At 39.3% G+C, this 27,220-nt stretch overlaps 1 protein-coding gene across 4 annotated transcripts in view; it reads left to right on the top strand.

Moving 5' to 3' along the window:
- The window catches only part of GNE (glucosamine (UDP-N-acetyl)-2-epimerase/N-acetylmannosamine kinase), a 51,674-nt gene that overhangs the window by 15,191 nt on the left and 9,263 nt on the right, over positions 1-27,220 (top strand). The window contains exons 1-8 of one of the 4 annotated variants that reach the window (XM_060763731.2): positions 5,400-5,603; positions 15,496-15,704; positions 16,796-17,247; positions 18,654-18,806; positions 19,298-19,510; positions 22,216-22,303; positions 23,207-23,417; positions 23,555-23,684. In XM_060763731.2, the coding sequence (XP_060619714.2) occupies positions 15,541-15,704; positions 16,796-17,247; positions 18,654-18,806; positions 19,298-19,510; positions 22,216-22,303; positions 23,207-23,417; positions 23,555-23,684 (1,411 nt within the window). In that variant the 5' untranslated portion in view covers positions 5,400-5,603; positions 15,496-15,540. Of the gene's footprint in view, positions 1-5,399; positions 5,604-10,703; positions 10,727-12,119; positions 12,206-15,495; positions 15,705-16,795; positions 17,248-18,653; positions 18,807-19,297; positions 19,511-22,215; positions 22,304-23,206; positions 23,418-23,554; positions 23,685-27,220 lie in introns of those variants that run through there. The other 3 variants (XM_060763730.2, XM_060763732.2, XM_060763729.2) reach the window with 3 other exon arrangements.

Below are 27,220 nucleotides of genomic sequence, written 5' to 3'. Positions count from 1 at the left end.
TATTGCTGTGATGGACGGGGATGCAATTATGTTTACAAAGTGTAAAGCAGAGGACTCAACACACAGCCCTGTGGCATCCTAGTGTTGAGAGTGAGAGCTAAAGAGGTGTGATTACTTAATCCACCCTCTGGGAACGTCCAGACAAGAAGTCCATAATCCATGGACAGGTTGAATATGACAATCTAAGATCCATTAGTTTAGACACCAGTCTGTGTGAAATGATTGTGTTAAACACGGAACTAAAGTCTGCAAAAAGCGTCCTTCACATAGTTTCCCGTCATTCCAGGTTGGTCAGAGCAGTGCGGAGCGTGATGGCTATAGCGTCCTCTGTCCATCTGTTGGCTTTATATGCAAACTAATGTTTGTCCAATGTATGTGGATGGCAAGAAATGATATGCCTACTGGCCAGTTTTTCAAGGCACTTCATGATGATTGAAGTGAGTGCCACTGGTCTGTAGTCCTGGCTACTGCCAGTAGGGAACTTCTTTGTTGCCCGAATAATGATGGCGGCTTTCAAACAAGATGGAGTAATAGACTGAGATAAAGACTGGTTAAAAATCACAGGAAAAATACCAGCCAATTGGTCAGCACAGTCTTTAAGCACCAAGCACCTAGTCAGAAATGCTATTTGGTCCAGTGGCTTTCCTAGGATTTGCAGCCCTCATGTGCAAAATTATGAAAAACTATAAATGTATAAAATAACCTTCAGGCTACATGTATAATTTATAAAATATAAATTTTATATTTAGATCTGGAACTCATCTATTACGTAGATGTGAATGCAGGTATTCCAAAATTTCTGGTTGCAAGCATTTCAGAGAAGGGATTTTTAACCTCTCATAGTATTCAAAGATGTTGCTGTGTTAGGTCCCTTCTACACTGCCATATAAAATCTAAATAATCTGAACTGGATTCCATGGCAGTGTAGACTCAGATAATCCAGTTCAAAACAGATGTGGATATGGCAGTGTAGATGGGGCTGTAGACTCATAATCTGGTTCAAAGCAGATCATCTGGATTCAGAAACTGGATTACACAGCAGTGCCGATCCAGCCTGAAGTCCCCTTTAGGATGCTATATAATCCAAATTATCAAAGCAGATCATCCACATTATTGTCTTTGAACTGCGTTATATGAGTCTACACTGTCATATAATCCGGTTCAAAGCACATAATCTGGATTTTATATGGCAGTGTAGAAAAATGCCTTAGGACCCTTCCACATAGCCATATAACCCGGAATGTCAAGGCAGAATAACCCACAATATCTGCTTTGAACTGGAATATCTGAGTCCACACTGCCATATATCCCAGTTTAAAGCAGATAATGTGAGATTTTATTCGGCTGTGCAGAAGGGGCCTTAGGACCCTTCCAGACAGGCCTTATATCCCAGGATCTGAACCCAGATTTTCTGTTTATCCCAGATTATCTGGCAGTGCAGATTCATTTAATCCAGTTGTAAGCAGGAAAACCTGGGATCAGATCCTGGGGGCCCTTCCACGCAGCCATATAACCCAGAATATCAAGGCAGAAAATCCCACAATATCAGCTTTGGACTGGGTTATCTGAGTCCAGTTCAAAGCAGATAATGTGGGATTTTATTTGGCTGTGTGGAAGGGGCCTTAGGAACCTTCCAGACAGGCCTTATATCAGGATCTGATTGCATGAGTCCGCACTGCCAGATAATCTGGGATAAAAAGAAAAACTGGATCTTCTGGGTTATATAGCTGTGTGGAAGGGCCCCCAGTTCATCTGCTTTGAACTGGATTATATGAATCTACAATGAAATGTGTACAGCAGGGTTTTATCCTGTCACCCAACCTATTCAACTTGTATGCAGAACACATCATGGGGCTTGATGAATGCAAGGCTAGAGTTAAAATTGCTGGAAGAAACATTAACAACCTTAGGTATGCAGATGATACCACTTTGATGGCTGAAAGCAAGGAAATGAGGAGCCTTCTAATCAAGGCACAAGAAGAAAGTGCAAAAGCTGGGTTGCAGTTAAACATCAAAAAAACCAAGATCATGTCAACTGGACTGATTGATAACTGGGAAATAGAGGGAGAAAACATGGAGGCCGTCACAGACTTTGTAATTCTAGGTGCAAAGATGACTGCAGACGCAGACTGCAGCCAGGAAATCAGAAGACATTTACTTCTTGGGTGGAGAACAATGTCCAATCTCGATAAAATAGTGAAGAGTAGAGACACTGGCAACGAAGATCCGCATAGTTAAAGCAATAGTATTCTTCATTGTAACCTACAGATGCGAGAGCTGGACCATAGGGAAGGCTCAGCAAAGGAAGAAAGATGCTTTTGAACTGTGGTGTTGGACGAAAGTGCTGAGAGTGCCTTGGACCATGAGAAGATCCAACCAGTCCATACTTCAGGAAATAAAGCCTGACTGCTCATTGGAGGGAAGGATAGTAGAGGCAAAGATGAAGCATTTTGGCCACATCATGAGAAGACAGGAAAGCTTAGAGAAGACAATGATGCTGGGGGAAATGGAAGGAAAAAGGAAGAGGGGCCGACCAAGGGCAAGATGGATGGATGGTATCCTTGAAGTGACCGGCTTGACTCTGAAGGAGCTGGGGGAGGTGACGGCCGACAGGGCACTCTGACGTGGGATGGTCCATGAGGTCACAAAGAGTCGGAAGTGACTGAACGAATGAACGACAAAGCTCATTGGAGGGAAGTATATTAGAGGCAAAGATGAAGTATTTTGGCCACATCTTGAGAAGACAGGAAAGTTCAGAGAAGACAATGATGTTGGGGAAAATGGAAGGAAGAAGAAGAGGGGCCAACCAAGTGCAAGATGGATGGATGGTATCCTTGAAGGGACTGGCTTGACCTTGAAGGAGCTGGGGGTGGCCACGGCCAATAGGGCGCTCTGGCGTGGGCTGGTCCATGAGGTCACGAAGAGTCAGAAGCAACTGAACAAGTAAACAACAAAACAATGCCATACTATGCAGTTCAAATCTGATCATCTGGGTTTAATATGGTAGCCCAGAAGGGGCCTTGAGACCCCTTCCACACAGCTGAATAAAATCCTACATATTCTGCTTTGAACTGGAATATATATGGCAGTGTGGACTCAAGATAACCCAGTTCAAAGCAGATATTGTGGGATCTTCTGCCTTGTTCTTCTGGGTTATAGGGCTGTGTGCAAGGGCCCTCAAACCCCTTCCACACAGATGAATTAAAGCTCACGTTATCTGCTTTAAAGTGGAATATATTTATGTATTTATCGTGTAAGGGGCAGAACAAACAATTGGATTGCATTTTTAACAAACAAACAGAACACAAAGTTTGCAAGTTTGGTAGTTGATTAAATGACCTTTGACCAGTAGCTGGCCACTTGGAGTGCCTCTGGTGTTGCTGTGAGAAGGTCCTCCATTGTGCAGGTGGCAGGGCTCAGGTTGCATTGCAGCAGGTGGTCTGAAGTTTGCTCTTCTCCACACTCACATGTTGTGGATTCCACTTTGTAGCCCCATTTCTTGAGGTGAGGTCTGCATCTCGTGGTGCCAGAGCGCAGTCTGTTCAGCACCTTCCAAGTTGCCCAGTCTTCTGTGTGCCCTGGGGGGAGTCTCTCACTTGGTATCAGCCATTGATTGAGGTGCTGGGTTTGAGCCTGCCACTTTTGGACTCTCGCTTGCTGAGGTGTTCCAGCGGGTGTCTCTGTAGATCTTAGAAAACTATTTCTTGATTTAAGTCGTTGACGTGCTGGCTGATATCCAAACAAGGGATGAGCAGGAGATGTCACTGCCTTGGTTCTTTCACTATTGGCTGCTACTTCCCGGCAGATGTCAGGTGGTGCAATATCGGCTAAACAGTGTAATTTCTGCAGTGGTGTAGGGCATAGACACTCCGTGTTAATGTGGCATGTCTCATTAAGAGCCACATCCACTGTTTTAGTGTGGTGAGATGTGTTCCACACTGGGCATGCATACTCAGCAGCAGAGTAGCATGGCACAAAGGGCAGATGTCTTCACTGTGTCTGGTTGTGATCCCCAGGTTGTGCCAGTCAGTTTTTGTATGATATTGTTTCTAGTGCCCACTTTTTGCTTGATATTCAGGCAGTGCTTCTTGTAGGTAAGAACACGGTCCAGAGTGACTCCCAGGTATTTGGGTGTGCTGCAATGCTCCAGTGGGATTCCTTCCCAGGTGATCTTCAGAGCTTGGGATGCTTCTCTGTTCTTGAGATGAAAGGCACATGTTTGTGTTTTAGATGGATTAGGGATCAGCTGGTTTTCCCTGTAGTAGGCAGTAAGAGCACCTAGAGCAGGGGTTCTCAAACTAAGGCCCGAGGGCCGGATGCGGCCCTCCAAGGTTATTTACCTGGCCCTCGCTCAGGCTCAACCTAAGTCTGAAACTACTTGATAGCACACAACAACAATCCTATCTCATCAGCCAAAAGCAGGCCCACACATCCCACTGAAATACCAATACGTTTATATTTGTTAAAATTGTTCTTAATATTAATTAGTGTATTGTTTTAAGTGTTTTTTGCACTACAAATAAGATATGTGCAGTGTGCATAGGAATTCATTCATGTTGGGTTTTTTTTTTCAAATTATAATCCAGCCCTCCAACAATTTTGGGGACTATGACCTGGCCCTCTGTTTAAAAAGTTTGAGGACCCCTGACCTAGAGCTTCAGAAAGCTTCTGTTCTACCATCTCAAAGCTCCCTGCTTGGGCAGTAATGGCACGATCATCAGCATAGATGAAACTCTCTGTCCCTTCTGGCAGTGGCTGGTCATTTGTGTAGATGTTGAACATGGATGGAGCAACCACGCTCCCCTGAGGCAAGCCATTCTTCTGTTTCTGCCATCTGCTTCTCTGGCCCTGGAACTCAACAAAAAAGCTCCTGTTTTGTAGCAGGTTTCCTATGAGGCGGGTGAGGTGGTAGTCCTTTGTGATATTATACATTTTTCTCAGGAGGAGGCGGTGGTTCACAGTATCATAGGCTGCTGACAAGTCTATGAAGACAGCTCTTGTGATCTGCTGCCTTTCAAAGCCATCTTCTATGTGCTGAGTCGGGTTCAACACTTGCGATGTGCAGCTTTTGCCTTTTCTGAAGCCAGCTGAATTAAAACTAACGTTATGGACTCAGATAACCCAGTTCAAAGCAGATACTGTGGGATTTTCTGCCTTGATATTCTGGGTTATAGGGCTGTCTGGAAGGTCCTCGAGTTTGACATTTTGTCCAAACGTTTTAGGACTCCTTCTACCCCTTGCAAATCTCCCTTTCTCTGAAGGGGGGGGGGGGAGGAAGCCCCTCAGAGCGGTGCTGAAGGGAGACGCACTTTCCCGCCAAGCGCCCTCCTGGTGAAGCGCGTGCCTTGCGAGCGCGAGAGGCGGCCGTTATTTGGGAAGGAGGGAGGGAGGGGGGCAGAGCAGGCTGTGGCGGCGAGGAGGAGGAAGAGGAGGAGGGCGAGGCGGGCTTTCCCTGAGGGGCGAGGAAGGCGCCGGCCTTCTTCCTTCTCTGCGCCATTCCTCCCGCAGAGGACGACGAGGGGGAGGAGGAGGAAGAGAGAGCCGGGCCTTTGCCGCGTCAGCCGCCTCCTGCCCCTCCATGCGGCCTACGGGCGAGAAGAGAGGTAAAAGCGCCGAGGCCTGGAGGGGAGGCGGGCTGCCTGCCTATCAGGAGGGCCTGGTGTCGGGAGGGGAAGCGGGCCGCCCCTCCCTCCTTCTCTCTCTCCCTCCCTCCCTCTGCGGGTTCTCCCGTTGCCTGGGCAATGGGCTCCATGCGTCACTGAGGCTGCGGGGAAGGGAGGGGGAAAGGATCCATTATTGGGGTGCTCTCATGCCCTCAGGCCTCCTCCATAAGCAGCCAGCTTCTGTTAGATGACCTCAGGTCCCTTCCACAGCCATAAAACCCAGAAGATCAAGGCAGATCATCCACCATATCTGCTTTGAACTGGGTTACTGCCATATCATCCATTTCCATGTAGATTGTATACAGCTATGTGGAAGGGGCCTCGGTTTGAGTGAATTGTTATGTCTGTGCCTTCAAATATTGCCCCTTCCCATCTCCCCTTTTTTCTCTCTCTCTCTTAGAGGAAGTCTGCTGTATTAACAAAGGGTTTCATGGCCGGAATCACTGGGTTGTTGCAGGTTTTTCGGGCTATATGGCCATTAGGATGCTTCCTAATGCCACGACCCCTTAATACAGTTCCTCATGTTGTGGTGACCCCCAACCATAACCCTAACATTATGAATGGCCATGTAAATAATGATCTGCAGGATGTATTTTCATTCACTGGAGCAAATTTGGCACAAATGCCCAGTATGCCCAAATTTGAATACTGGTGGGGTTGGCGGGGGCATTGATTTTGTCATTTGGGATTTATAGTTAATATGTAAACAAAGAGCATTCTGAACCCCACCAACAATGGTATTGAACCAAAGTTGGCACAGAGAACTCCCATGATCAACAGAAAATCCTGGAAGGGTTTGGTGGGCGTTGACCTTGAGTTTGGGAGTTGTAGTTCGCCTACATCCAGAGAGCACTATGGGCTCAAACAATGATGGATCTGGTCCAAACTTGGTACGGATACTCAGTATGCCCAAATGTGAACACTGATGGGGTTTGGGGGAAATAGACTTTGACATTTGGGAGTTGTAGATACTGGGATTTATAGTTCACCTACAATCAAGGAGCATTCTTAACCCCACCAATGATAGAAACTTCCCACACAGAACCCCCCACAGCCAACAGAAAATAGTGTTTTCTTATGGTCTTTGTGACCCCTCTGATACCCCTTCACGACCCCCTCAGGGGTCCCGACCCCCAGGTTGAGAAACACTGTTCTAGAAGCATTCTCTCCTGACGTTTCGCCTGCATCTATGATATCTGCCTTGATCTTCTGGGAGCCCTTCCACACAGCCTTATATCCCAGAATCTCAAGGCAGAAAATCCCACATTATCTGAGTGTGGATTCAGATCACCCAGTTGAAAACAGATACTGTGGGATTTTCTGCCTTGAGATTCTGGGATATAGGCTGTGTAGAAGGGTCCTGAGTCTACACCAGGGGTTCACAAACTTTTTAAAAGGAGGGCCAGGTCACAGTCCCTCAAACTGTTGGAGGGCAGGATTATTATTTGGAAAAAAATGAATGAATTCCTATGCATGCTGCACATATCTTATTTGTAGTGCAAAAAACACTTAAAACAATACAATAATTAAAATGAACAATTTCTACACATATAAAATTATTAGTATTTCAATGGGAAATGTGGGCCTGCTTTTGGCTGATGAGATAGGATTGTTGTTGTTGTTGTTGTGTGCTTTCAAGTCGTTTCAGACTTAGGTTGACCCTGTGCGAGGGCCGGGTAAATGACCTTGGAGGGCCGCATCCGGGCCTTAGTTTGAGGACCCCTGCTTTAGGGTATCCATTAAATTGTATGTTGCAGCTTTCCTTTTGAAAATGTAGGAACATCAATGTGCTATATAGAGTTCAGGCTTTCCAACTTTGCACCTTCCAGATATACGTGTGCTATACTACACTGCAGAGGCCCAACCCTGGCCACACAAAGCTCATTAATACTCAGCAGGATCAGGGAAGATGGGAGATATAATCCAACATAGTTACTAACTGGCATCAAAGGATGACTGCTTCATAAAACCTTATTTGTATGGCCGTAGTCTTTCACCTGCTATGAAGGTTGCATCATGTGTTGATTTTGCAGAAACTTGGCCTGACTTTCATTACTTACAAGCGTACTAGTCCCATCCTTCCCAGACTAAATAACTCTTGATGTTTAATCTAGGAATGCATGGAAATGACGCAGATGCAACACTTTTGAAAGTTGTGAGGGAAAGGGAGTGGTTTCTTGGCATTTTATGTCCATGTGTGCTAAAGGTGAGGATTAATTTAGAGAGAAAGAGATTGTGTGTTTGCCTGTTGGCTAAATTTGTTATTTATTTATTTACTCAATTTATACCCTCCCTTTCTGACCCCGACAGGGAGACTCAAGGCAGCTAACAACTCTGGCAAAATTGAACGCCACTTAAAACAGAGATATAAAACCTCTCCTGTAACTAAACAATTAAAACAGTTAAGTGATAAAAACACATAGAATAATGTCAAAATTAAAACATATGAAGTGCATAACCGATTCATCATAACCCATAGATAAGAATCAATGATTTGTGTGTGTCTATGTGTCTTCACATAATGTTTAATGTTTTATTGTAATGTGTACTTTGATATTTTACCGATTGTATGTGTTTTTATGGTTGGAAACCGGGCTGAGTCCCTCTTATGAGGTGAGAAGCTTGGTATATAAAACTTTGAAATAAATAAATAAATAAATTCAGGCTAGCTGTTTTCTTATGGTGACACCATTAATTTCATAGGATTTTCTTAGGCTTGGAATATTGATAGGTTGTTTTGCTAGCTCCTTATGAAATAGAGCCTGTAGCATCTGGAATTCATAGAATCGGAGTTGGAGGGAGACCACGTGGACTATTCAATCCAGTGTCTTAGCAGTCTCCCATCCAGTTACTAACCAGGACTGATCCTGTTTAACTTCCAAGATCAGATAAACTCATGTTCAGATTTATGCTTTTATTGAATGCCATCCAGGGAAGTTTTATTTGTGAGGCTATGGCTCAATGTCACACATAAAGAACGTTTGGATAGCTTTTTGAAGCCATCTCTATATTGCCTGTCTGTCCTTTGAGATGGCTTACAAAATAAAATGCTATCAAACCAATTTAAACAATAATAGAAAACAGAACTTTTAAATGGAGTCTAACTAGCAATTTCAAATTAAGATTATGAAAAGGCAGATGGAATATAAGTATTTTCCTTGCTTGCCTAAAAGTCAGCAAGGATGAGGCGAATGTGTTATTCTTTGTGAGAAACTCTATAACATGGACACTGTCACAGAAAAGGCACTGTTCCACATTCTTATTAACTGAAATTGTTGCTGCTGGGATATACAATAGGTCTCAGACAGTGAGTGCATTGTATCATCAGATTGATATGGGAGGAGGAAATTTTTTTCAGCAATCTTGACCTCAAGGCATTTAGTGTTGAAACAAAGCAGAAACTAGTTCTGTACAAGACCACTGTAATATGGTCCAAATGAAATATATAGCAGAAAGCAATCTAGTTGCTCCATGTTGCAAAAGATACAGTACCTGAATGCTTTCAGGGCAACCTGTATCAAGCATATTGCAATAATCTAGTTGGGAAGTGATCACACTGTATGTCAGAAAGTGGTAAGATCCATCTTCTCTGGGAAGAATGTAGATGGCATATGACTTGAACCTGTCCATAGTAGTCACCGAGACATCCTGAGTATTTCCAAACTGAAAATTTATTTTTCTGAGTTATTTTTCCATATGCTGTACATTCTGTCATAATTTAGCTTGCTAACCAGCCAACAGTATTTCTTCCTTATCTGGAGTAAGCCTCAGCTTGTGACCATATCCCTTCCATAAATGAATCCACACAACAATTTGGACCTTCCACAGCCTGCTTGCTATTTATCAAGAAAGAGAGAAATAGCTAGGTATCTTCAAGATATTAATGAGAATCAAATCCTAGATGGACTCTTCTTGTGGATTTGTGTTGGTGTTTAAAATATAGGGAATCTTGTTGGAAATCATCCAAATGTATACCTTCAGCAAAAGGAACTTGACACTTCTTGCTTTAGAAGGAAATAGATTGGAGATACGAGTCAATATGGCATAGTTTGAGCATTGGATTACAACTCTGGAGAACAGAGTTTGAACCTCTGCTTGGCCATTAAAACCCACTGGGTGACCCCGGACAAGACACATATTCTACCATAAGCCAGAAAGAACTTTAAGGCACAGAATAAGAATATTGGCCATAGTTCTTTGAATTTCATCCACTGGGAGGCCCGGTGGCGCAATGAGTTAAACCCTTGTGCTGGCAGGATTGAAGACTTACAGGTCGGAGGCTCAAATCCGGGGAGAATGCAGATGAGCTCCCTCTGTCAGCTCCAGCTCCCCATGCGGGGACATGAGAGAAGCCTCCTCTAAAAAAAAAAACAAACCAGGGCATCCCCTGGGCAGCGTCCTTGCAGACGGCCAGTTCTCTCACACCAGAAGTAATTTGCAGTTTCTCAAGTCGCTTCTGACACGAAAAAAGAGTTCAGCCAATGATCGATTTGCAGCATCCAAAAATGGATTCTTTAATCATGATCTCACAGTGGTTCATTTAATGGTGCAGTCACTTCCACACCTGCAAGGAAGGTGGTAATTGACTTTCTCAATGCATCTTTTTCACATTGTTAGGCTAAACAATACATATTCATCAAAATTATCTACTGGTGTGTCTACCATTCCCACAGATCCTACCCTTCATTTGGAGCCCAGGTCGAAAGAAACATGATAAGTTTTGTCTACAAAATGTTTTGTTAAAGTATCACAGCAAGTCATTGAAAGCTAACTTCTCCTTTCTGAAACTTAAATGCATTAATCTGTTCATGACCTTAAATAACTGCTGAATGATCCTATTTCAATTTTCTTTTTCATTTTGGAAGGTAACCCTGTTTCAGAATAGGTGCTTTTTGGACTATAACACAGTAGCTGGGAATTCTGAAAGCTGGAGTCAGAATAATTTTTCAAAGCTGCTCTGTTGTGCTGCTTGGTATGCTTATTTTACTGCTAGAAGAAAAGATTTATGGGAATCTACTATGAGTACAGTACTGAAGAAGGCACGGAATTTAGTTAGTCATGAGGTAAACTTGTGATTTCCCAAACCAAAATAAGCATGAAATTGTTAATGTTTCAGCCTTTGCAGTTACTGGTAACACAAATGTTTGGATTTCAAAATGGACAGTGAGAGATAAGGGAGTCAAAGTCCCTAAAATGCTCAGGAAATAGAATTATCAGGAATATTACGTAAGCGATATTATGTATACTAGAAATGTCTTACAACAGAATTAAAATATATATTAAAGTCTTTATATGATATGTATAAAACTGATGCCACAGTGTTTTAAATTTTAGGAAGTAGAGATTCCTCTTGCTATTGATGTCTCAGAAATTTGGTTTTTGTTGAAAATATTTCCAAATCATCTAAACTGAAATGTCAGAACAAGTTATCTATGTCTTTTGGTTGTGATCACTCAGTTGTGTGTGTGTATGTGTGTGTGTTGGAAGTTGTCATTGTATAGCAAGCAGTAAATGCCCCTCAATAATTGAATATTGAAGTAAATTTCTTAAATGTCTAAAAATGTATATATGGGTATGTGCAAAAATTAATGTTAAATTGATAAAAATGAGAGTATTGTAGTGGTTTTAGTATTATAACTATGACCATGGAGACCAGGGTCTGAGTCCCTGCTAGTTCATGGAACCCCACTTGGTGAATTTGGGCTAATCACACACTCTCAACCTCAGAGAAAGGCAAAGGCAAAAACCCCTTGAACAATAATGGCAAGAAAATACTTTGAGGCAAACAGCAATGGTAAAGATGACATATCACAACTTATCCTGAATCTGCACATTCAGAAAATTGTGATTATCAACATTTCTGTACAAACATTTGCAGAGGAGGTTTTTACATTATACGTGAAAATGAGGCTCTGGAATTGATGGAATCTGCTCATGAACCTTTCAGTCTTCTGTTGTTATTGTTCACAAATTCGCCAAGACATTGAATACTTTACTCCTCACATGTTGAATTTCTGCCTGAACAACATTAAAGACCCTGTCCACAAAAATGTGGATGCTGTGTGTTAAGTGTTATTATGTGCCAATAGCCTGCTAGATCATTTTGATGCTTCTGTTCTCCAAATGCAGTTGCTTTTATGGCTTAAAAGACTATCTCTTGTTCACCAAATACCACTATAGTAATTATATATGTTCATGCTTAGAAAATAATATTATCTCATTGTCATGTTTGACTTGGTTTCAGTCAGTTCTTAATTTGCAGAGGTTTAGACACCTTATTACTTGAAGTTACATTCTTTTGCTCTTCTGACATTAAAATTGCTCTAACCCTTTGCCCTCATATTTCATTTAAAGGGACTTTTTCTTACTATTTTGTTTGTTTGCTTCTGCTGAGAGAGTATGTAACTATTAGAGGGAGCAATTTATGAGTTAATCAGGGCTCATTGCTCAGTGTTGTGCAAGAGGAGGTGGTATAAATCTGGTGCAACTATTGATAAAAGCTAATATTTAATCCTTCATTGTGAGGTAGAAGAACATAGAAGGTAAGTCATATTTGCACTATACTATATGCTGACAATAATGTAGTCTGTGCTCATTAGAGAAAGACCTACAAGCCACTTTAAACACATTTGCAGAAGCATTTGAAAAGCAAAGGTGAACATCAAGAAAACAAAAGTGCTCTACCAGCAGGCACCAATCAATCCCTCTGCATGCCAGCAATACATCTTAATGGTGTAGCACTAGAAAACATTGACCATTTCTACTACCTAGACAGCCACCACCGTACAAATTGCCAAAATAAAACACTGTCTGAGCTCTGCGAATGCATCATGTTTTCCAATGAAGCAGAGAGTATTTGAGTATCAGGACATTTGTAGGGATACCAGTATGCTTGTTTATAAACCTATTGTCCTTCCAACTCTGTTGTACACCTATAATGGTTTATAATGGCTCATATCAGTGCCCAAAGCGATACTTGCTACCATAGCCTTAGGTGTTATAGGAAGAGTGTTTTGTCTGATTGTAATATTATGCTTCTGAGTTTAAGTATATGTTGACAGGAATGAAGTCTTGATACTTAGTTGCATAACTAGAGTAGCTAGTTTTGTTAGTTTAAATTGGATCAGCAATGGTATTTCAGGTTTTTTCGCCTGCTGTGTGTTTGCTTTTGTCCTTCTGAGTTAAAATTAATGTTCTACCAGAGTACAGAATGTTTTCATTAGAGCAGGGGTTCTCAAACATTGTTAACCGTGGAACCCTTTTTGAAGCAAAAGTTTCTCATGGAGACCCAAAAAATGTTTTCATATTATATAACGTATTATATTATATATAATGTATATATATTAAGCATGAGCAAACTTTTTGACCAACATAAATTTAACAGTATTTCAGTGGAAGTCCCCAGGAGTCATCCAGTCCAACCCTCTTCTAACATGCAGGAAAAACACAATCAAAGCACCCCAACAGATGGCCATTCTGCCTTTGTAGTAATAGTAGTAATAGGAGTAGTAGTAATAGTAGTAATACTAACAGAAAGTCCAGAGACCATCGAGTCCAACCCTCCTCTGCCATACAAGAGCAATACATTCAAAGCCCCCCAACAGATGGCAATAAAGCCTCTGCTTAAAAGCTTCCAAAGGAGGAGGAAAAGAGAGAGGTACAAGAATTTGGGAAAGGTTTGGTTCTCTGTGTATTTGGGATTTCAAGTCCTTGTAAAAAGGGGAAGTTATGATAGGAGCTGCAGGCAAAGAATTCTCCAGCCCTGTCCTAGGATTACTTCCCTGCTATAGCGCGGACACATTGAAGGAGTGAAAGGTGAGGAACAGCAGCCAAACTGAGTCTAGACCCAAACAGGAGTCTTAGCCATTTACACTGTTGCCTTTCTCACTTCAAAAAAGGCTAAAGCCAGACTTTGTCACTCAACTTGAATCCAGGGCTTCTGTCACTTTCCTCCAAGCCTGATTCAGTGTGGAGAGAGGGGCTTCTCAGTAATAAGTAATAATAATAATAAGACTTTATTTGTAACCTGCCCTATTTCCCTGAGGGGACTCGATGATTTCCATCAAAAGTGGCAAACATTTAACACCATGATAAAACAGACAAACAACAAATCTATTTGGAGAGAGAGGGTGTGGCAGGTGAGATGGCATGTGAGGCAGCTTTGGCCATGGCAGCTTCAGCAGTGGGTGCGGCGGGTCCTTGAATGAGGAGGGGCGGTAGCAGCGCATTACCACGGGTCCCTCCTCAGTGACGGTGGTGGCAGTGGCTGTCTTGGCATGGTCTCTGTAGCATGCTGGCCACGTGGTCACCAATACCACATGGCCAGCATGCTGCAAAGGGTCTCTCCTTGGGGACGGCAGTGCATACAGCACACCCTCCTTGGGCAGTGGTGGCAGCACATGCCATGTCTCCCCTCTTAGGAGAAGTAGCACATGCAGTGTGTTCCTCCTTGGGGGTGGTAGTGTATGCTGCAGCAGCTCATGCAGTGTGTCCCTCGGTTGAAGCCGGCAGTCCCCCCTCAGGGGTGGAAGTAGCAATGGCTCCCTCGCCATGTGGTCATGACTTTGCAGCATGTTGGCCAGTACTAACAACCACGTGGTCTTTACAACCATGTGGTCGCAAAGACCACGTGGCGAGCATGCAGCAAAGTAATATATGGGAAAGGGAAGGGAAGCCACAAACCCAAACAAAGTGGGTCGCCCACGGAGCCCCTGAGTGTCTCTCGCAGAGCCACAAGGGCTTTGTGGAGCACACTTTGAGAACCACTGGTCTATACAACAAAGCAAAAGTTAAACAGGCATTTCTTAATTTTCAGGAGAAAATAGAGCCAGTGTAGTGCTGAGTGCTGAACCACACTTCTGAAAAAAAAGGGTTTCAATCCCTGGGTGATCTTGGTAATGTTACATTCTCTCAGCCTCAGAAAAAGGCAGTGGGAATCCACTTTTGAATAAAGCTTGTCAATAAAATGCTAGGGTAGGGTTGGCATAAGTCAAGAGGTGACTTGAAGACACTTAAATGGCAAAACATTAAATCTGAGAAACTTAATAGTATGTCGTATAACCTATTTTTTCAACTTCACATAAAAATATCAGTCTGCGTCCAATAAATTCACATATTTATTTGATATAATTATTTAATTAATAATGTGCTCAAATGAGAGAATCATAGTAGTGACATAAATGTTTATAGAAAGCAATGTGTTTGTATAATATAAGCAAACTCCCAAAATATACTTCCATGTTTTGTGCTGTTCTTCATTTCTGGAAAATTTTGTATGAGAAAAGTCCTTTTAGATTATGATAATAAAATAATAATATGTTTAGAGTGAGTAAAACGAATTTAGTAACAGAAATAACTACTTAAATTTCACGAAGATCCAATAACGATTGCAATAAAGAACTTAAATTCTGCAAATGTTCTTTTTTAATTATGTATCTAAAACTAGTTTTCCAAAAATTAAATTCAGATAGCCACAAGATGCAAGGGAAAAAACATCATTTTTTGCAATGCACATATGGAATAGAGCCAGCATGGTCTGGTGATTTGAGTATTGGACTACAACTCTGGATACTAGTGTTCAAATCCCTACTCATCAATTGAACTCACTGGAGGATTTTGAATGCAAGTCACATTCTCTCTGTCCCTGGGGGGCATAGCATGCCAAGAAATTCTCATTATAGGCTTGCCTTAAGGTCACCATAATGACTTCAAGGCACACTACATCAACAAGGCAAATACTTAGGCAAATCTTAAATACAGTTAATTTTTTTTAGTACACGTCACTGAGTATTATAATGTTGTTTTAGTTATATTGTGTCTTGTATTATTCCAGGAACTCTATTTCAAGAACCTGTCTAAACAGAAACAAAAGCAAGTAATGGAGAAAAATGGGAACAACCGGAAACTTCGGGTTTGCGTTGCTACTTGTAACCGAGCTGATTATTCCAAATTGGCACCAATTATGTTTGGCATTAAGGCTGAACCACAGTTCTTTCAGCTTGACGTGGTGGTTCTTGGATCCCACCTGATTGATGACTATGGGTAAGAGGTATACTGTTGTTTCTGCTCATCACACTGAATTGGTGAAGGAGGGGCTTCTTTTTATTCTAGAGTGATCCGCAATACCTACTAATCCCAAGGATGGTTGAAAGAGTTGTTAGTGCCATTCAGACTTCATACACACGGCACAGAGACTGTTAAATCCCATTAATTTAGCCAGGACTTATGAATGTTGGTTGATTTTGTAACCTTGTTGTCCTCATCAAAGGTCAGGGTGTATTATATTGAACTCCTGGTGGTGGTCCTCCATCCATGTTTCAGGTCAATAGTTATCTGGCCCAAATCTTCTGAGCAACACAAACAGTGTAGTATGAAGTCCTCCCAGACCATTTCTTGAATCATTCTTTACTTATTTAAAATTGTTTAAAGGATAAATACATTTTTCTAACTACTGTATGATCCCCATATCCATGGATGATATGTTCCTGAACTTATTGTAGAAATAGAAAGCCATGAATAATAGCAAATCCTATTAAAATGATTTCCATCAGAAGTTCCCACAGAGTTCCCCTGGAGGACTGAGGAAATTCTAGGCAATTCCTAGAGAAGTATCCTCTCTGGGAATTTGTTAGGTCCTCCAGGTCTTCCAAATGAAGCATACCATGGAATCAGAAAAGGGCCTAGAAAATTTCTAGAGATTCCTTTTTTGTTATATTGAACAATAGATATTATTAATAGAATATTATCTTCTGTATTGACACCCCATGCTTTTCTTTCACCTGGGGCATGAGGAGAAGCAATGTTGCCACCTTTTCCTCATTACTTCCACCCCCTTTGGTGCTCCTTTCCTCACTTGTTTCTTCCGCTAGCTTGTATATATAGTGAATTTTTGGTGCTCTTTGGTGTCAGATAGTGCCAGTTATTTAAATATATAAAGCTAAATGTCTCTAACATGCCAACCATCTAAAAAGCTACTTTCCCATCTTTATAGTAATGGAGAACCCTTGAAACAAGTTTCTGCCTTTTTCTGGAGTATAGTTAAGCTCCTTTGATTTCATTGGATCTACTCTGACTAAGTCCTGGTCCCAAGCCTTGATTACAATCTAAAAACCTCCCTCTCTTTTCCTTTATAGTAACACTTACCGTATGATTGAGCAGGATGACTTTGACATCCATACCAGGTTACATACGATAGTGAGAGGAGAAGATGAGGCATCCATGGTGGAGTCAGTTGGCCTTGCCTTAGTCAAACTGCCAGATGTCCTCAATCGCCTGAAACCTGACATAATGATAGTCCATGGAGACAGGTTTGATGCCCTTGCACTGGCAACTTCTGCAGCCTTAATGAACATTCGAATTCTGCACATTGAAGGAGGAGAAGTCAGTGGGACCATAGATGACTCCATTAGACATGCCATAACCAAGTTGGCTCATTACCATGTGTGTTGCACAAGGAATGCAGAGCAGCACTTGATATCTATGTGTGAAGACCATGATCGGATCCTCCTGGCTGGCTGCCCTTCCTATGACAAGTTGCTGTCTTCCAAAAAGAAAGACTACATGAGCATTATCCGCATGTGGTTAGGTAAATATGTTTGTTTGTATGAACGTACATAGAAAAAGTGTGAATTGCCAAATTAAGTGCAATCCACCAACTTTTAGATAGGATATCCTGCCAAATATTTGATCACTTGGTCTCTTGCAATCAACAAAACATGGTTTATACAGCCGATAATGAGGCAGTTCTCATGGTTAACAGGTTGTATTTGGTTTGGTGAGTCATGTTGTGCAAGCTTGCTTTAGACTTTGTATTATAAATGGTTGCTGTTCTCTTATGGAGATCAGAAAATTAGACAAGAGGGCATAGAAGGTGATATCTATTAGAATTTGAGAGTGTTCTTGGAATATTACATGTTTTATTTATTATTTACTGTACTTTTATCCTGCCTTTCTCATGCCCGAAGGGGGACTCAGAGTGGCTTCCAAACAATGGCAGTAATTCAATGTCAGATTACACACATATAAAGCAATGTACTGTTTCTTGTGTAATCAAAGTGTAGCGGTACATATCAGTGGCATTTTTAGCTCATTGTAATAATCCAATGGAACATATTCATGTCTTTGATATTTGACAAGAGATGCTTCTAAGTTTGAAATCTGCTGTATTTGGGGAGAAAAGTGCTTGATATTTTTCTCCTTAATTTTATTTTTCAGATAAATTGATGTCTTTCTTGTCCATTTAACACTGATAAACAAGACAATTACTGTATACACTCATATATAGACTAGAAAATTAGTTTAAAAAATCAACTCCCCAAAATCTGGTTTGACTTACCAATGGGTCAATGAATATATTGTATCTTAATCATCCCCTTCTCTTAGCAAAGTGGAACCAGGCAAGAGCATAGTCTTCCCCAGAAGATCCTAAGAAAAGTATCAACCCCCTCTATTCTCTCTCGTGTGGTGCCATTTTTGGCTTTTCCTGAATACTTAGGTATGGAAATCGCAGCAGTGATAACCAGGGGTGATTGGCCTTCTGAGAGACATTTTCTCCATCCCACAGAATGACCGTTGACTTATCCATGAGTCATTTTGGAATCCATAATTTGGGGGCCAAAATGTATACATGAGGTCAGCTTATACACTCATATATACAGCAGGTGTCTACCTTTAAAAGTAAATGATGGCATATGAGTTTCTTCGGGCAATGACTTGTCAGAATGTTAACATATAAATGAATATTAAAAATAATTGATGGCCTTATTGAACATCATATTAAAACTTAATTATATATTTCTTATGTGTGGTTTCATAATTCAAGAAATGGTGATTTCATGCCTTTGGAAGAAAAGAGAAACTGATTTACTTCATGGTACAAGAAACTATCTTTAGTGTTGACATTATTGTTATTACAGTTTCCTTCTGCAGGCTAAGAGTTCTGGTTTTTGTTATAAGTTATGTGTTTTGTTTTTTTTTACTTGGCTTTTACAGGTGAGGATGTAAAACCAAAGGATTATATAGTAGCTTTACAACACCCAGTGACCACAGATATTAAACATTCCATAAAGATGTTTGAATTGACTTTGGATGCTCTTATATCTTTTAATAAGATGACATTGGTTTTATTCCCAAATATTGATGCAGGTGAGTGTGATGCATTTTTATTTAATAAGCTTAAAACATGGGATATAAGCACTACAGCTCTTTTTTTGTCATGTCGTTATATGTCACATAATGAATTTTTGGGGTTGCATAAGCAGCCAGTGTTGAAAACTTTGATTCACAAATTCTATTTAGAAAAAAAAAAGAGTATCATGATCGATCAAAATGCTTTCAAATCCAATTTACTTCATTTAGGAAAACAATTAAGCAAGAATTTAACTTTCAAATTGAACTCAGTGGCTAGCCTAATATGTGTTGTCCTTTGATTTAGGTGTTAATGTTCAAAACCACTATTGTGTTGTAATTTTATTACAAAAACATACCTCCAAGTAAGAGATTATAGAGTTATGACAGGGTTTTGGGTATCGTAGATTTTCTGTTTATATGGTTAAGCATAACAGTGTTGCCAATAGTAGTCATTCTATTAAAATACAGTCAATTTGTTACACAGTGTATGGTTGCTTTTACCACAGGGAGCAAAGAAATGGTTCGAGTAATGAGGAAGAAAGGTGTTGAGCACCACCCGAATTTCCGAGCAGTAAAGCATGTTCCCTTTGACCAGTTTATTCAGTTAGTGGCTCATGCTGGTTGTGTGATTGGGAACAGTAGTTGTGGTGTGCGAGAAGTTGGGGCTTTTGGTACTCCAGTCATCAATCTTGGAACACGGCAGATAGGAAGAGAAACAGGTATGGTATCATTTTTTAAATGTTTGTAGCATATTTGTGTGCTCTTAAAGCTGTTTTTTTCTGTGTCCATTTTTCAAATTGTACCCAGATCTCTTAATACCTAGAAACAATAATAGGTAATTGTATTTTTCCTTGTTTTTACAATTTATATATTTGCAGTCTTGAGTTAAATCTGTTTGGCAAATTGCCAGTTGAATTGGGAACTGGACATGAATGTTGCTAATGCATTTGTTAGTATTTCCAGGAAGGGAAAAAAATGAAAAAAGAAATAGAGAGGCCTTTCTCTTTTGCCCCCAGAATAGAATCTGCTAGACAACATAAATAGGGGCTCCTTAGAGTTCTTGTGCTATAGGTCACTCAGTGGGGTTAAAGAGTATACAACTCAAATTTTTATCGACTCTGGTTTTGTTGTGTGTACAAAATTACAGTTTCTGTATAAGTTGTTTGATTTAGCTGTATACTGTTTTCAATATGGTGGGGAAAACCCCACAATTGCTGTCTTGTTTCTACTCTGTCTATATTTGGTTGGAAAAGTCTTTCCTTTTTTATCCAAATGAGTTATGGTAATTGCATTCTCTCCTTGTAATAATAATGTGGGTGTCTTTTGTGCAAACCAATAGGATTCTTAAATACCAGGGAAACTACTTGTCCTTGTTAAGCATTCCAGTTTGTTTTGTTTTTAAATCTATAATCTCCTTTCATTGTTGAAAAGTTCAACTATGAAAACGTGTGTGCATTTTCTTTGCATTACCTTATTTGTCTAGTATGTTTCATTATTTTGGAACAGCTGACTTAGCAAGGGATTTATGGGAGAAATAGGAGCGAAATGATCAGAAAAGTAGTCTGCAAAGCTGCTTGCACCTGATGCCCTCAAACTTCATGACCTACCTGTTCTCTGTTATTTCTAAACCAATACAAGATGCCCTTGCTATTGTTGTTGTTACTTGCCATCAAGTCAACTTTGATTTATGAATTAGAGACTTCCAGGTGCACCAGTCCTGTTCAGCTCTTGCAAGATCAGGGCTGTGGCTTCTTTTATTGAGGCAATCCATCTGTACTGTAGTCTACTTTTCTCCCTCACTTCTGCCTTTTACTTTATCTTACCACTTTTATTTTACTTCATTGGTATTCAAGATAACATATTATGACATATCAGAATTTTACATTTATAGTTAGAACTAGTTGTCCTGGAAACGACCATCCCTGTTGGTCCCTGTTAAATTCAGATTTCTGTATTGTGTCATATAGATATACTTAGCATGCAGTGCAGAATTAATGCAGTTGATATAATTTGAATGGCAATGGGTCATTGCTGTCATGGAGGTTGTAGTCATGGAGGTTGTAGTTTGACAAGTTATTTAGCCTTTTCTGCCAAAGAGTGCTGGTCCCTCACCAAACTACAAATCTCAAGATTCCATAGCATTGAGTTAAAGTGGTGTTAAACTCCATTATTCTACATATAGAGGCATCCTAATACTTTAATAAGAATAAAACATGCTTTTACCATTCCTTCAAGAAAATATACTCTTCTGCATATCCAATCTTGTGTTTGATAAGGAATAGTGAGCAAAAGTATGATAGCTGGAACCCTACGTTAGTAGCTGGGACCCTACGCTGGTTGTGTAACATGAATCTGATTTAATGAGGGGTACACATGTGCGAGTCAACACAGGGAGTGAGAGACACAGCTGCTGCAAGGAAGGATAAAAAGGAGGCGAGAAATTATAGCAGTGCTGAGTTCCAGCTATCATACTTTTGCCCATATAGCTCATTTCTACCCCGTTTAAGGTCTTTGTCAGCCATTTATCATTCCACATTAATTTTTTGTTACATTACTTCACTCTTATCCTCTCCCACCTGAGTTAAATTACTTCAGTGCTATCCTGCCGCAGCTGCATCTCGCACTTGCTCTGCTGTCTCGCGCACCTCTTCCCTTCTTTAATTCACAGCCACGTTGCGCAACTAGCGTACCGTTGGGTCCGCTATCATACTTTTACTGACCAATGGAACTGCTTCAGATTATGATTCTGAATGGCATGATTTTAATAGTTGTTTTTAAATTGTGTTGTTTGAAGGGGTTGGATTTAATATAAATGTTATTGTATTGTTGATGTTTTAATTCTATGCTTTAATGTCTAAATGTTTTTTATGGTTTATGTTTTAATATGGTTAATGTTTTTAATTTATAGTTCTATGCTATTGTCTAGATATTATGCTTTGGTTTTCACATGTATGTATGGCATTGAATTTTTTTGCCATTATTACATTGACAACTACTTTGAGTCCCCTCGCGGGTGAGAAAAGCGGTATATAAATGCAGTAAAAAATTAATAGTCTAGATATTGCCAACAAATACTAAAATAATTGCAATAATTTGCTTGTCTACAGTGCGGTGGAATTTCACTTCAGTTTAACTCAGTTGTTCCCAACCTGTAGGTCCCCAGGTGTTTTGGCCTACAACTCCCAGAAATACCAGCTGTTACTATTTCTGGGAGTTGAAGGCCAAAACATCTGGGACCCACAGGTTGAGAACCACTGGTTTAACTGAAGTGTCAGCATTTGTAACTGAATTGGTGCAGGACCTTCCTATACAAGCCCCTTTTCCTTGTTGGAAATGCATTGGTGACATTCAAAAGCAGGTACTTGGCATTTCAAACTCAGTATCTTGTTTTAACATCATTTTTGTGACTTCTTTAAAAACCAAGGTGAAAATGTCCTTCACGTTCGTGATGCTGACACCCAGGACAAAATACTGCATGCCCTACATCTCCAGTTTGGAAAACAGTATCCCTGGTAAGTATAATAATGTAAATCAGACGTGTCAATTTTGTGGCCTTCCAGATGTTTGGGCCTCCCAACTCCCAGAAGTCCTTGCCAGCTTGTCCAATGATAAAGAATTCTGCAAGCTGAAGTCCAAAACATCTATAGGACCACATGTTTGACACCATTGAAAGTGGTTACGAGATATAAAATTTTGGTCCTTGTATGCAGTGCTGGTTAGTTCACAGTAGTATAATAGAAATAACACCAATAATGTGTGTGTATTGTTGCCTGCTATGCAAGTAGAAGCAGTTAGTGTTTTAGTAAGCAGTCATGCAGATTTTTAAAAAACCCTTTCATTTTAGGTCTTCGTATATCCAGCCTTTTCTGGGCTTAAATGGACTGAATTGCAGTAAATCTTTAAAGTTTTCTATATTTGTAGACATCAAGAGCCCTTCTGTGACAAATGTGACTTCTTTCCTGATTGAGTAATATTTTTATTTTTTATCCTACTGTGATTTACAACAGTACTTCTTAAACTTTTCCACTCAGGACCTCTTTCTGTCAGAGAAATTTTTACATGACCCTGAGTATATAAGTAAATAAAATAGGTATAAAATCAAATATTTACTGATGTGAAACCAACATTTGCAAAGCTTCCTAAAAAGGCAGATTTTTCTTTTTATGAAGTACATCTTTTGTAGAGTTCACTGTAAATACTCCACAACATATTTGAGTAAATGTCAAACCACTTCTAGAAGACATTGAGGAAACTGTTACTATTGCCAAATTGTTTTGTGACCCCTACACTAAACTAAGCTTAAACTGTCAGGACCCACACTGAAGCAATGAATGAGAAAAAAATATTGGATTGTAATGTGTGTTACTGTTCTTGCTTTATGTGTTCCTCTTGGTTTTTTTTTCTGATAACAATAGTTCAAAAATATATGGGGATGGAAATGCTGTTCCAAGAATCTTGAAGTTCCTTAAATCTATTGACCTCCAAGAACCCCTTCAGAAGAAATTCTGCTTTCCTCCTGTAAAAGAGAACATTTCTCAAGATATTGACCATATCCTAGAAACCCAGAGTGCACTGGCCGTGGATCTAGGGGGAACAAACCTCCGGGTAGCAATTGTTAGCATGAAGGTAAACTGTTTTGAAGCATCTATTAAATGTTAATTCTTCATAACCTAGGGATTGCTTGTAGAAAAGTCACCTTTAATATAGGAGGACAGTATGTAGGGAAAATAAAAGACGTTTAAAGGTTTTTTTCTTTCATTAAGGGTGAAATTGTTAAGAAAGAAACTCAGCTGAATCCCAAAACCTATGAAGAAAGAATAGAATTGATCCTTAAGATGTGTATAGAAGCTGCATCAGATGCAGTAAATCTGAACTGCAGAATTCTGGGTGTGGGTAAGTTTTTAACAAATGACACAGTTTCTAGCTCTCAAAAAGACGCCATTATATATTAGTGTGCTAAACAGTATATTAGTTATATATTAGTGTGCTAAACAGTGTGTGTGTGTGTGTGTGTTTATTTTAAAGTGAGATATAATTAAAAGTAGCTAAGTGGATGAGGAAACAAAGGATCAATTGAATAAAGAGATATCAGAGGAGGAAATTGAGAAGGCAATTCAAAAGATGGACCCAGACAAAGTTCCGGGTCCAGATGGATATACAGCTGGATTTTATAGAACATTTAAACAAGAATTGATACCTTTATTTAAAAAGGTATTAAATGAAGTGATGACTGAACAGAAAATTCCGGAAACTTGGATGAAGGCAGAAATAGTACTGATTCATAAAGAAGGAACCTGTGAGACGGAGATTAAAAATTACAGACCAATTTCTTTATTAAATACGGATTATAAGATTTTGCGAACATATTGGCAGAGAGAGTAAAAAAATTCTTAAAAAACTGGATTGAAGAAGACCAAACAGGATTTCTACCAAATAGATTTATGAAGGATAACATAAGGCTAGTATTGGATCTAATAGAATATTATGAACAGAACCATCAAAAAGAATTTGCCATACTAGCCTTGGACGCAGAGAAGGCTTTTGATAACCTAAATTGGGATTTCTTTAAGATATTAATACAAGAATTGGACATGGGAGATAAATTTACTAATGCAATAAAAGCGATATATGATTTACAAAAGGCTAAACTAAGAATAAATGGTCAAATGACGGAAGAGTTTGATATACTGAAGGGAACTAGACAGGGATGTCCCCTGTCCCCACTTATATTTATAATGGCATTAGAACCATTAATGAAGGCAATAAGAGAAGACAAAATGATACAGGGATCCAAAGTTGGTAAATATGAATACAAAATAAGAGCCTTTGCGGACAATGTACTTGGGATAATGGAAGAACCAAGTAAAAATATATTAAGATGGATGCAGAAGATAAAAGAGTTTGGGTCTGTTGCAGGATTTAAAATCAATATGTCAAAAACAAAGTTATTAATGAAAAATGTAGAAAAGAAAAAACAAGACATGATTAAAGAGCAAACAGGTCTGGAAATAGTCAAGAAATTTAAATATTTAGGCGTATGGATCACGACAAAAATGGACAATTACTAAAGAATAACTATGAAGAAGTCTGGAAAAAAAATACAAAAGGACTTACAAAAGTGGATACATCTGAAGTTGTCACTTTTAGGCCGTATATCTTTGATTAAGATGAATGTACTACCGAAATTGATGTTCCTTTTTCAAAACCTCCCGATAATTAGAAGCCAAACACTTTTTATAAAATGGAAAAAAGAAATATTGAAATTTATATGGGCCGGAGGAAGACCAAGAATAAAGTATGATAATTTGATTGATAAGAGGAGGTCTGGGCCTCCCAGATTTTAAAGCATATCATGATGCATGTGCGTTGATATGGATAAAGGATTGGATATTGTTGAACAAAGAAGACTTTTTAAATATAGAAGGAAATGACTTAAGAGTAGGATGGCATACTTATTTATGGTACGAAAGGGAAAAGAAAGAAAAGAGTTTTGGTAACCACTTTGTGAGAGCATCCCTATTAAGAGTATGGCAAAAATATAAAATACATTTTTATTCTAAAACACCTTTATGGGTCTCTCCTATGGAGGCAAATTAGCGAAGACTTTTAGGATGGAGAAAATGGCCAACCTACAAAGATTTGTTAAATAAAGATACAAACAATGTTAATACTTATGAGGAATTAAAACAAAAATTTTCTAATATTACTTGGTTACATTATATGCAAATTAAAGAATATTACAATCAAGATAAAAAATTTGGCTTCTCTTGGGAGGAAACAGCATGGGATAAAATTTTAAAATTAGAAAAGAAAGTAATATCGAATATTTATAACACATTACTTACCTGGCTGGCTGAAAAAGAACAGGTTAAAAACTGTATGATAAAGTGGGCTCAAAATTTAAGAAGGCCAATTCAAATGAGGGAGTGGGAACAGATGTGGAACAAAAAATTAAAATATACATACGCAATGGATTTAAAAGAAAATTGGATAAAATGTTCCACAGATGGTATACCACACCGAAACAATTGGCTAAAATGTATAAAACAGTTTCTGATAAGTGTTGGAAATGCCTGGAACAGGTTGGCTCCTTCTACCATATGTGGTGGACTTGCAAAGAAGCAGTAAAGTTTTGGAGGGTAATTCATGAAGAGACACAAAAGATTTTTAAAAGAACATTTATAAGAAAACCGGAGTATTATTTGTTAGGTTTTACAGATTTAGATCTACAACTGACGGAACAAGAGGATAGACTTTTTACATATATGACGACTGCCGCTAGAATTGTTTTTGCTAGAGAATGGAAGAAAGACTCAGTACCACCCGTACAGGAATGGGTGGAAAAAATCAGAGAAATAAAGGACATGGATGAATTAACTTTTTTGTTGAAGAAAAATACAGGTATGATACTAAGAAGAACGAACTGGGATAATCTCCATGAATATCTGGACAATTTGGAAAAATAAGAAACAAGAGAGACAATTTCTTTTTGAACTTATTTTATATTTTTGAATAATAAGAAGATATGATCCAAGAAGATGGAATGGAAGTCATTTTTTTTTCTTTTTTTGTGTGTTTTTTTGTGTATTTTTGTAGAGTTTTTTTTAGGGGTTATTTGGGATTTTAGTATACTTTTTTGTTTTTTGTTTTTTCTCTTTTGTTCTTTATTTCCTCACTTTCCTATACTTTATTGTTCTCACTCTTTCGTTGTAATCTATATAAAAATTAATAAAATTCTAATTTTAAAAAAGTAGCTAAAAACACACACACATTATTTACAGTACAAGGAGTTAAGAGTGTGGTGAGACCTAGTTCTTCATCAGCTTCTCATGCTTGATATACACTGCCATATAATCCAGATTATTGCTGATATAATTCATATTATCCGCTTTGAACCAGATTATATAAGTCTACACTGTCAGATAATCTGGATATTATATGGCACTGTAGATCGGGTCTCAGTCACACTCCTTTTAGTTTTTCTGCTGATCTTTTCAGTGTTACTACTATCTATGGTGACAAAGCAATGAAGAATGGTCAAAATGTGAATGCAGACTGCGAAGTGGGTACATTCTAAGGCAATTTCTTATTATATGCAAATGTGAATGTATATTTTGAGTTGTTTCTTGCTCATGGTGACCCTAAGTCAAACCAATCATTAGAGTTTCTTGGTAAGATTGGTTCAGAATGAGCCTAGTATGGTCTTCTCCTGAGACTAAGAAAGAGTAACTTGCCCAGGGGCACTCAGTGAGTTTCCTTGGTTTCCACACCCCATCTACAGTGCTATATAATGCAGCTTGAAAGGCCATTTTAGTGTATTTACTGTATTTTAATTCTGTTTTTACTACACTGTTACTTTAATTCGTTTTTAAACTTTTGTATTGCTCTTTTTAAACTGTCTAGTGTGGATAAATGTTAGCTGCCTTGAG

The sequence above is a fragment of the Anolis sagrei genome, chromosome 2 (genome assembly GCF_037176765.1).
Source record: "Anolis sagrei isolate rAnoSag1 chromosome 2, rAnoSag1.mat, whole genome shotgun sequence".
In the NCBI taxonomy this organism is placed as follows: Eukaryota; Metazoa; Chordata; class Lepidosauria; order Squamata; family Dactyloidae; genus Anolis; species Anolis sagrei.
Note: the sequence above shows the minus strand (reverse complement) of the source record. Positions and strands in the feature narration are given on the sequence as shown.